Source organism: Lagenorhynchus albirostris, chromosome 20 (assembly GCF_949774975.1).
Source record: "Lagenorhynchus albirostris chromosome 20, mLagAlb1.1, whole genome shotgun sequence".
NCBI lineage: Eukaryota > Metazoa > Chordata > Mammalia > Artiodactyla > Delphinidae > Lagenorhynchus > Lagenorhynchus albirostris.
In genome coordinates, this window is record NC_083114.1 from 44,239,444 (window position 1) to 44,251,696 (window position 12,253).

The 12,253-nt window shown below is 34.3% G+C and overlaps 1 protein-coding gene across 5 annotated transcripts in view; it reads right to left on the reverse strand.

The window, feature by feature from the left end:
• Positions 1-12,253, reverse strand: part of CDC27 (cell division cycle 27) — a 56,797-nt gene that overhangs the window by 25,232 nt on the left and 19,312 nt on the right. For 3 of the 5 annotated variants that reach the window (XR_009537552.1, XM_060134224.1, XM_060134222.1), the window contains exons 3-8: positions 11,137-11,284; positions 9,462-9,587; positions 4,382-4,479; positions 3,465-3,619; positions 3,148-3,359; positions 1,853-1,967 (exon numbers count right to left, since the gene is read on the reverse strand). Coding sequence is in view for 4 of the 5 variants with exons in the window: in XM_060134224.1 (XP_059990207.1) it covers positions 1,853-1,967; positions 3,148-3,359; positions 3,465-3,619; positions 4,382-4,479; positions 9,462-9,587; positions 11,137-11,284 (854 nt within the window). In the remaining variant the exon portion in view is untranslated. The remainder of the gene's footprint in view (positions 1-1,852; positions 1,968-3,147; positions 3,360-3,464; positions 3,620-4,381; positions 4,480-9,461; positions 9,588-11,136; positions 11,285-12,253) is intronic. The other 2 variants (XM_060134226.1, XM_060134225.1) reach the window with 2 other exon arrangements.

Genomic DNA, 12,253 nt, shown 5'->3' on the forward strand with positions numbered 1-12,253 from the left:
AAATCATCTGATTATTTTCCAAATTCTAAGAATATTGCTCTTAGAATTAGCATTTCTTTCTGGTGTGTTCAATCTTCTATTAACTGGTCTCTGCTTGCCCCTTCTCTTTTCTCTGATTTACTACCTTATTTCTATTTATTTTAATCACTTAACCTTTTTTTTTCTTTTTTGGCTGCGCCACACATGAGGGATCTTAGTTCCCCCGACCAAGGATGAAGCCATGTCCCCTTGCAGTGGAAGCACAGAGTCTTAACCACTGGACCATGAGGGAAGTCCTCACTTAACTTCTTTATAAAGTGATCTCTGGCTACTGTGTCAGTGGATACTAAAAAATTTTTTTACTACCAAATTAAGATCTTTAGCTACTCTCTCTTTCCCCAGGAGAGCCTGGCCATTCTAACCCTTCAATTATTATTTCTATCACTTGGCCAGAGTCTTTCCTCTATAACTAACTATCCACTGAATATTTTCACCTAATCTACCACTCCCTTCAATAAAACTTTTATAACACTTCTTCCTCTTCCTTCCCCAGATTAGCACCTCTACATTCACACAAGGGACAAAACTTAGTCAACTCTGGTCCTTATTTAGCAAAGTACTATCTACTAAACTCACTACTTGGTTTGATATTTTTAGTTGATACTGCAGGCAGACCTAGAAGTATACCTTTTCCAGGAATGTCTTGTAATAGAACAGAGGCAGAAGAGGTTGAGACAGGAAGAGGTTGAGACTGGGCAATGAAATCATGTAACTGTTCATTGCCTAACTTGTCCTTAATTACTCTGACTCACATGGTTTTGGCCTACTTCACCTGGCATGCTAACCACCATCTTGCTATGCCTTCTCATAACTGTAAAAAACTAATTTCCACACTTATATTTCACTCCCATAATAATACAACAGCAGGTAGTTGCCAACTTTTAAAAAATCCTATTTAAAATAATCCACATATTAACTACTTTATAGTCCCTGTTTACCACTCTTGGAGTTCCTATTATCACTCATTAAGAAGCTATCATAGAAAAAAATTTTGCTGACTCTAAGGAAGTTCAGGAGTAAGAGTAAAAACAAAACAAGAAGCAACATGTCTCTCTAGGAGGGTAAAAGGGCTATATCAGTCATTCACATACCAGTTTGACTCATTTAGCTTCCATTTCTTAAACATCTATTAAGCACGGCAATAAGTATTTTACATATAACTAATTTAATTCTTACATAAGATACCCTGCACCACGGATATGTTTTAAATAAACAGCACTTTGGCTTCTACTGCCACAGACTTTAATAAAAGAATATTATAAAAAGAGTCGCAGTTGCAACTCAGTCTTGTTGCAGTATTTACTATAAGGATACTGTGAAATATTTTTCATTTTACTATACATTTATTACATATTTACTCCATCTGTATGAGGATCCACTATAAAAATTTTATTATCAGAAATAGCTGGCTTTATCATGTTAATTAGTAAAATTAAAAAACAAACATAGTGGTGCGGATAAGCAAAAACTATGGCAGGTATAATTTCCATTATTTACCTTCGAAGTGATAGAAACAATCTTAATTTTGTTTTTTAAAAAAAGGAAATTAAAAATCTGAATGTTTATTTAGCTATATGCTGAATTAAACTATACTTGTGAGTTACAAACTTACATGGCCAATAGAGCAACCAGCTTTGTGTCTCCTACTATGACTGGAGGCTGTGATAATGACAACTTTCTTTTACATTTAGATAAACTCTTCTAAGGCAACAGCAATTAAAGAAAGTTAGATTCTGAAATTGCCTTTAACAGATTGGAATTTTAAATGAATTTCCTTCATCAATACCAAAACTGTATTTTACACGGAAAATACCTTTTTTGAAGGGGCTCCGGTTGATGGCACGTCAATTACAGAAGATGTATTAGTGTAGTTTTGTAAATAGGATCCATCTCCAGGACTTGGGGTTTCTAATGGCAAAATCCCAAAACTGAGAAGAGGTTGAAATCAAGGTGTCAAAAAGTCATCAAGGCATATATAAAGCAGCAGTATACTTAAATTAGAAGGTCTAAAAGGAAGAGAATGGCAAATCAGTCTTGGGGGCATTTAGGATCTGAGGGGCAGATTAAAAATAAGCTGTGAATGTAGACTATTCCACCCACCATAACTAAAATTAAAAAAAAAAATCAAACAATAAACTACATTGAGCAGCAACTACTGACTCAGGAGATTTATCAGAAATAAAGAAGAGTGGATTTGTAAAAGCTAAGATCCAAATTATCAAATTACTTCAAATTCTTGGAATTTATGGGATTTAGACCCTATTACAGAGAAAATGTCTCCAGAAGCCAATGAACACATCTGTGGATTCAGTGAGTTTTGTAATCTCATGGTCATACTATTTTAGTAGCTCCCTGGAACTGGGACCCAACTCATAGTCTGTTTTAACATACAATTTTTTTTTTTTTTTGCGGTACGCGGGCCTCTTACTGTTGTGGCCTCTCCCGCTGCGGAGCACAGGCTCCGGACGCGCAGGCTCAGCGGCCATGGCTCACGGGCCCAGCCGCTCCGCGGCACGTGGGATCTTCCCAGACCGGGGCACAAACCCGTGTCCCCTGCATCGGCAGGCGGACTCTCTCTCAACCACTGCGCCTCCAGGGAAGCCCCTAACATATAATTTTTTATTTTGATTCTTTTGGATATGCTTCCTCTGGGCTGGGTTCCTATATTTATATATACATATATTTCTGATAATTTGACAAAATATTTCATATCAATAGGTGTCAATTCTTCCTTCCCATTTTGGAATACAGTACTTTAACAATAACCACTGCTGTCACTCTGATTATTATCATAAGCAATCCAACATTTTAAGAGGTTCACTGATGCACAGCCATAAACACAATATTTTTTAATGCATACACCAGCTGAATAATGCATGTTTTAAAATTTTCTCCAATATTTAAGACGGAATTTTTATCACAGGTACTGTATTTCTATTACTTCATTTTCTGAAAATGGAATAGGTTCATTATTGACTTATTAAATACCTCTATTTCCATAATGATTTAGAAGTTGCTGTTCATATTAATTTATATTACTAATATAGGAATTACTATATGATCGTTTAATATTACAGCACATTTTAAAGTATCTTTTATTTGTCTTACCTTGGGGTTAATGGGCTAAGAGCAGCTGGTCCTCCTAATAAACTTCGACCAGTTTTTGGTTTATTTTGAACTTGTTTAGATAATATGGAAGTTCCTGTTCCAAGAGGGACAGTATCTGGTGAAATTACAGCTGAATCAATATAAGACACTGAAGAATCTGTATTCAATGAGTACTTTGAATTGGAAGATTCTAAATTCAATCTGTTTAATTCCTGAAACAGAAAATTTCTACCATGTCATTTATGATACATTATTTAGTTCAGATAATTGATTTTCATTTTCACAATATTTTGAACACTAGTGTATAATACACTTACAATTGTGTCCTGGGGTGTTTCTGTAAGAACTGTCTCAGGCTGTCTGTGAGATAAACTATGATTAGATACTAGTGTTGTGCAAGAGTTGGGCAGACAGCTGCTAAAGTTCTGTAAAGATGTTAATTTAAATGTTTGGTCAGGATCTGGCTTTTCACCTGTGAAGGGGAAAAAAAAAAGTTTGCCTCTGAGGAAACGAAGGTTAAATTTTTTTTTCAAGCATGCATAAATCAGTGGAAATAAGGCCTTATCCAAAGTTTTAAAGTTCTTCTGTTTCAGTGAATCAGATTTATCTCCCAAAAGCCCATCCATCAATTTATCGTAAAAGTTTACCCCTAAGATAAAGCTGTAAATTCAGGAAATAAACTAAACCACAATGACACTGACTTTAAATATAATAAATCACAGGAGAATGCAGATTTCTGTGTTTGTTTTAAAGCAGAAAGCAAATAGATCTCATTTTGCTCAAGGTAAGGAGTGAGGGTGAAGAGGTGAAACGCTGTAGAAATCATACTAAAGTTTTGAGCACTTCCATGTAAAGACACAACAATGTTTTAAAATGATCCTTTATGCATCCTGGAACATATATACTGAGACACTCTCCCCCCATATTATCCAGGTCTTATTTATAGAACAGTTTCTGCTCTGGGCATTCTTTTAATTTCTTTTCTTACCCAGAATGCTGTTTTGGCTAGTGTTATACTCACAATACAACTCATTCTAGAGGACACAAGAATGGACACATTATTCCTAAAACATATGATTCTACCTTATTTCTTGTTCTCAATTTTAAAAGCCCTTAGCTTTGAAAAATACTTTTCTTGTGGATAATTTGTATCACTCTCCAAAAATTAAGCAGGGGAAAAAAAAGAAGAAGAAGAAATGGAAGAACCCTCCCGTAGCCACCTCTACAAGCTTACCTATTTCACATAATGATTCAAAGGGGGACCAGAGGAAAGGATTTAAACTAAGGCTCTTTTGGTAACATTCTGATCCTTTGGCAAGCCGATCTGTCTTGCTGTAAAGACAAACAAATAGATTAGACAAGCTATAAAATCTAAAACATCTATTACAAAGAAACTATTGATATAGAAAATTAGGTAAATCTTATATAAGTTCTGAGAGTACTCTGCTAGATTCTTTCTTAAATTATCAATTTCTCCTTCTTACCATCCTCCAACCTCTATTATTTAGGGCAGTTCAAGTCAAAAGTCAGGTAAAAGCAAACAGAACATGAATTGAAAGGAATGTTAACAAAATAAACAAGCTATCATAGCCTTCTTAAATACTATATTGCTTTTAATTTCCTGTTGGATATTAGAATTACTGAGGAAATATGGAAAACACCCAAATATTTCAGTCTTATTGTTGATTTTAAATATAAATCCCAGTGGTAATTTTGAAAGTGAATTAAATGCTTCAAATAATAGCACATTTAAATGATCAGATTTTTTAACAAAGTAGAGGTGGTAGCTCTTAACTTAAAGGAAAATTCACGTTTCTTTCTAAATTGGGTATATAAAGGCTCACATTTAGAATATAAACAACATTCTTGGGACCCTATATACTTGAAACAATCTGGAAATTATCAGAACAGCATCGTTGCCTCCCTAGCTTTAATTTAATTTTATTTTAAATTAATTAATTAATTTATTTTATTTTATTTTTGGCTGCGCTGAGTCTTCATTGCTGTGCACGGGCTTCCTCTAGTTGCAGCGAGTGGGGCTACTCTTTGTTGTGGTGCACGGGCTTCTCCTTGCGGTGGCTTCTCTTGTTGTGGAGCACGGGCTCTAGGCATTCAAGCTTCAATAGTTGTGGCACGTGGGCTCAGTAGTTGTGGCTCACAGGCTCTGGGGCGCAGGCTCAGTAGTTGTGGCGCACGGGCTTAGTTGCTCTGCGGAATGTGGGATCTTCCCGGACCAGGGCTCGAACCTGTGTCCCCTGCATTGGCAGGCAGATTCTTAAGCACTGCGTCACCAGGGAAGCCCCTCCCTAGCTTTTAAATGGGGGAAGATGGGATTGAGGGTTAGTGAGACTTGTTGGAGCTTTGGGTTAAAAAATACTATTCACCTGGTCTAAGGTTGAAATTCTTCATTATCTAATGGAAAAAAATTAAGATACAGCAATTTTTCCAAAACCCTAAGGTTTTATAAAGGACCAGATGGCATCTAACCAAGATTTTCAAAACAACCTTCAAATGAAACTATCAGTTAAAACATAATCTGTTTATGTGCTGTCAGTGTATCTCAGAGAACTGAAAAGAAGACCCCCTTGAGTAACTATATATTGGTGTGCCTTACTTTCAAATTTTGCAAGTGAATAGAAACTAGAATAAATGATGTAATAAAGACAAGAAAATACCACTAGTTGAAGACTATCTAGCTTCCCACATTTGCCTAATTTGACCCAATAAACACATAGACAAAGAAGGAAGCAGGAGCAGGAGGCAGGCTTTCAGAAAATGTAAGTTTTATCAGTCTATATCTAGGATTGCTTAGATGAAATTTCTTAAAGGAAAAATAGTTGTAACAAGAATAATATAATCATTTACCATGGATAGAGGGGTAACTTAAAAATAGGAAACAAAGCAAAGACATAAAAAGAGTATTTTTTGAAAGTGATAATTAGGAGTGGAAAGTGTCAAATCAATGCTCAGGAACTTTTAACATAAGGCCATGAAAAGAAAAGTACAGTGAAATCTCAATGTTTGACCTAAACTAACTCATGTTATATAGCCCCATCATTGCTTATATAACTAATTATGGTTTGTCTATTTCTTTACCTTTTTTTTTTAAAGATTTTTTTTTTTGATGTGGACCATTTTTAAAGTCCTTATTGAATTTGTTACAATACTGCTCCTGTTTTTGTTTTGGCTTTTTGGCCAGGAGGAATGTGAGATCTCAGCTCCCCGACCAGGGATTGAACCTGCACTCCCTGCACTGGACAGCGAAGTCTTAACAAACGGACCACCAGGGGAGTCCCCAATTTATTTATCTTTCATGTGTGCTCTCTTGCAATTGATTATAAGCTTTCTGAGGACAGGAAATTAGATTTCTCATTTTTATATTACCTCTTTCCTGTTTACAATAGCCTCGCCCCCTTGCTTTGCTTGTACAATATATCATAAAATACTTTTACTAATAATTTTTAAAGTTGCATTGAGGAGAATATATGAATTACTTAAATGGCCAGAAAAGTGGTGGACGAACTGATGAAGCAAAGATAAAATAATCTATTCAAGAAAAAATATTATGAAAATGTAAGAGGTGATCATTTGTGATGAAAATCCTCTTCTCCAGTATTATGTAAATTATATTCTCTTTTTACATTAGCAAAAGGTAAATTTTCTTAAACCTTTGATAAGTTGGCAAGGCTGATTTTTATAATAAGCCATGATCTGATTAATAGACCATAAAATAAATGTAAAACAAAATGTCTGCTAAGAAGAGATTAGATATACACAGACATGCACACACATGGATAGATACTGGTATGTATAAATATTGGGTTGGCCAAAAAGTTCGTTTGGGATGTTACGGAAAAACCTGAACAAACTTTTTGGCCAACCCAATAACATAAAAGTTAACTGGTGAAGAAGCCAGATGTGGACTTACAATAACCAAATCTGGGAGACAGATCTCTGTTCAATAGAGAGATAAAAAGGGGGAAAGATTTAATAAAATTAAGCTGCCTGGAGTGCCCCAACTTTAGATGGATTTTTTTAAAAACTAAAACTCCGAAAGAAGTTTCCCAAAGAATTGGGGTTAAAAAAACTATTTAAATGGCACTGGGAAGAAATAGGTTAATCTAAGAACCAAACTTAGTATCAGCTGTGTCCTAAAGATGCACATTTCATGTGGTATTGTAGACAAAAAGACCAATGATTGTCTACATCAAAATACTGGAGATAAAAGATAACCTAACAAGCTGTAGCTTCAAAACAATAACACATGGGTTTCTAGATTATGGGGTGCAACTTTGGTCACAAGACAGGTGTATGATGACTGAAATGAAGCGCCAGTTTTTGAAGCAGGGTTGTGCCCCATTGGATACTTAATCTTTTAAACTTTATGATGAATATAAATAACCCATCCTTATTTCTCTGAGGAAGGGGAAAAACCTTCCTTCTTCATGTTTAGGACTTGATAAAACTGCACCTTCAAAAACTTTTAAACAAGTGATCTTGTTTTAAAATAATTAGTAATATATATAGCATTTTTGTGATTTAACACCTTCCCTTACTTTGTTTTATTAAATAATGTTATATAAATGATATCATAGTGTATGTAAAATTTTGAAATTGGCTTTTTTCACTTGTCATAATGCCCTTGAAATCCAAGTTATTATGTTTATCAATCGTTTGTTCCTCTTTATTGCTGAGTAGTAGTTCATTGTATGGATGCAGTTTTTTTATTCATTCACCCACTGAATTTGAGTTGATTCTATTTTTGGGCTTTTACAAATAAATCTGCTATGAACATTCATGTACAAGTACCATTTTACATTCTCACCAGCAATGTATGAGAAATCCCATTGCTCTGCATCCCCATTAGCACTTGATATTGTCAATACTTTTAATTTTAGCCATTTTAATAGGCATGTAATAGCTTCTAATGGTAGTTGCTTTTCCTTAATGGCTAATGATTTGGTACATCTTTTCATGTGCTTATTTACCATTCACATACCCTCTCTGGTGAAGTGTCCGTTCAAGATTTTGCCCATTTTCTAATTTTCTTATTATTGAGAAGTTAAAAGAAACAAAAACGACTCTTCTATCAAGTCTTTCCTAGTTACCATCTTACCTCTCTTCTTAACTGGGTAGAACTGATTATTCCCTCATTTGAACAGAATACTGCTCAAATTTTATCATAGCACTTAAATTGTGATGATAAAAATTTATAAACTTTTGTTTACTACTTCTTTCCTCCTACACTTTATTATAAACCTTTGGGGATGGAGAGGAGGACAGTGAGTTATTTATCTTTACATTCCTAGTGCCAAGTATGGTGTCTAGCCATAATAGGGGATGGATCTCAAAGTGTTTCGAACAAATGACAAGAATCATAGTTGCATGAACTAAATCCATTACTCCAAGTCCTTCTATTAAGATAAATGAAGATATTGGTATTATATATTTACTTACTCCTGTTCTCAAAAGAGTGGTGCCATCTGAAAATGAGCCCCAAATTTCAGCCAAATAATTTATTCTGTTCAAAAAGGTATTTTCAAGGTTTTTAAAAAAACTGCTATTCAAACTAGCCTCAATTTACCTTAGAACAGATGCTAACCTAATTCTTTAGATAAGCAATCCTCAATTATTTCTCCCACATGCAACAGATGACATTTACACATGAAATACCCTCCCATGGGCAGTTGAACAATTCCTGTTACCTAATTACTCCCCAACTCAGAGTATTTCAGAATAAAAATCAGTGAGAACAATATTACCATAGTGATAACTCTGAATTCATTCTCACTTGCTTTTAAGAGACTTAATTTAAAATAAACATAAATAAATTTTAAGATTATTTGTAAAATCACTATCATTTCAGCTACCATCATAGGAAATTTGTCAAATTCATTATGACATACCAGATGGGAACTGCTATTCTTTATTACTGAAACATGACTTCATGCCTCTTTCTAAGGAGCAGTGGTGATATTTAATATCATAGAAAAAACTTCACTCTTCGCTTCTTTTTCCTCAGTAGGTCACATGAAGATATTCTCCTCACCCAAGGTAAAAAAAAACCCACATGCGCACTCAATTGTTAGGTAGTGCTGCTGTAGCTATTTATCATTAAAGCAAAGTGGACAGTCATAGACAGGATCAAAATCTCTACTGTTTTACAGGTTTAACAAGATCACGGAACTACAAGACTGTGTACTACTCAACCAAATGCTATTTGATAAACACAGATCAACATAAGTTTTTTTAAAACCACAAAGCATTCTAGTACTGGAAACAAATTTCTGGTAATTTGAATCATTCTTACTTACCAATATACATGTCCCAACAATGAAAGAGTAAAGCAAGCTGAATCACCAAACTCAGTAACAATATCATCATGGCTTTTCTGCTTATTAAACACTCCACCAGATAAGATCTGTTCCCCTTCTGCAAGCCTTTAAAACACAAATTTACACATTAAAAAAAAAAAGTCAATATAAAAAGCAGTGTGTGTAAAGACATTCTTCATTACTAATGTACCTCTTACTATGGAGACAAAGTAAATCTTAAAATTTCAGTCTTACTTTTAAAAACAGAAACAGTTACCTTTATTCTCTGTACGTACAAATCTAGTCTGAGCAACATACACATTACTCACGTCAAAAGAAACGGAAGACCATTATACTGGGGGGAAAATATGAATGGTTCTTCATTAACAGATGTGGAGGTCCTTCTTAGTTCTATAATTCCTTGAAGTATGAATTTGAAAGCAGGTTAAACAAGACTAACATATTAATTAAAAACTGCATACTTAATGGCCTCAGTTATTTTTAGGTTTACAAATAAAACCTGAATAGCACTTTATCTCTATTTATCAATTATGTTTTCTTGATATAGAAAATTACAAATGTTCCCCAAAGGGAAAAGAAATTTGCCTGATTTCACTATGTATTTTTAGCATATCAGAGTTTGTAATGGTTTGTGTTTTAAAGTTTTTTCCAAATCATCATGTGGAAAACTCTCAAGTAAGCTTACATAGTATATCCTAAACATAAAACTTGATATCTAAAGTTCTGTTACTATCAGTGGGACTTTTTAAAAACTATAAATATTTATAAATGGGATAAGAATGTCTAATATAAGAACTGGCTTAAGAAACTGGTAAATTAAATAAGTAGATTTTAAAGAATTTAACATTAGAATCTTTGGAGTAGAAATAATTCAATAACAAATGTCTCAGAAATTTTGTATATATTTTAGCTAGCTTTAATTTAAAAGTCATCAATTAGACACTGGACAAATAAAACATTTAGCAGACTATGGAGACTTTATGAGGCTTATTTGTATTCTTTCACTGTAAATCTACAGACTAAATACAAAGGCTTTTACAATTATCTGTTTAGTCACCTTTACCATTATTCCATTTCTCACAGCACAGAAAACAGTTTGACAGAATACAACTAGCTAAATCTCTAGCTGCCTCCAGATTCAGAATATGGACAGCTGACTTGGTTAAACTGTACTGTGCAAAAGAAATGTTCTCCTGAATCTGCCTCCTTGCTTCAAAGGAGTAATGGTTCCCAAACAGAATGATCTTGAAAGGCAAATAATTACACACCTATCTAGACATAAGGGAGCATTAATCTCAGATGAACTGGTAAGTTAGGTTTTCAGGCTTATTCCAACTGGTCTAGCAATGAAAGCAAAGGAGAAGAAATAACACTTAGGATCATTTTAGAAAATGATTGGAATTAGTTATAACTTAGGTTTCTCCAGAGTTAAATTCTATTATTTATACCATAACAATGAAATCTCTCCATAACAAAATAATAATGCCATAAGCAGCAGTGTAAACATTTCAAAAGTTACTGAAATAGACAAACCTCTACTATCAAAAGAGGGGAGAAAGGGAGTCAGTCAGAGTTTAATCCATCAAAAGAATTTTATCCAGAATTCTACAGTGTAAGTAGAACAAAATTAGATAGAAAAGATTTAGAAACTTACTTGCTGAGATCAACACAACATTTTGCAAGCAGGTATTTACATTGCGGTGTAGTACAACTGTGTCCTTTCAAGAGTCTATATGCTTTATATGCCTTTCCTGAGCGGTAATAACAGGTTGCCAGTAAAAACAAGGCTTCTTCTGAGTGTACTAAGAACACACACACAAGAAAAATTGCCTATTATTCAGGATGTTGAATGGTAATCATTTTCACCTACCAATAGGTAAACAAGTTTAGCAACAACAACAAAAAATCAGCCATGTTATTTAATACAAAAAACAATTTATTAATTCAAATTTGAATTAAGGAGAAATACTTTTCTGACAGAAAAGTTAGTTCCCCAAGGAACCAAGGAAATAATATTCTGATAGAAAAGTTAGTTCCCCAAGGAACCAAGGAAATAATACAATGAAGACAATCGTAGTATTCTCTGTAAATCTTTAAGAAAAGCAAACACATGCACACAACTACCCTTAAATAGACTACCAGAAAAGCATCTTGTTTTTATGTAGTATTTTTCTAATAGACTCTTTGAGAGGACAGAAGTCAAATTTCATGAGAGGGAAACTCAGGGTTATAAACGTAATTATCAATCTGTATATTAAAAAAAGACCAGATTGGAACACAAACAAACACAAAAAACCAACCCACTTACTTCTAACACCAAATATACACTAGAGTATATTCAAGATAATTTAAGAAAAAGGAAAAAAATTTCTAAATTGTGAATATCCACACTATTTAAACACTCAATTGACAGACTTGACACCTGTCCAGTAACAATAATTAAACTGCTCTTTAATGGCAAGAGCAGAATTATTTATCAACCGCTTGCCTTTTCTTTACATTAGGAAATGCCTTAGTTAATGAAATGTGGCACTTTTCCCCTTACTCTCTTCCAAACTGACCATCACCTCACTTCTATCCTCACAACCTCACAACCAATCCAGATAAGAGGTTTTTTTTCTTTTTGGCCACGCCACGTGACATGTGGGGTCTTAGTTCCCCAATGGACCAGGGATCGAACCCATGCTCCCTGCAGTAGAAGCGCGGAGTCTTAACCACTGGACGGCCAGGAAAGTCCCCAGATGAGAGTCTAGAAAGGTAACAATAAAGGG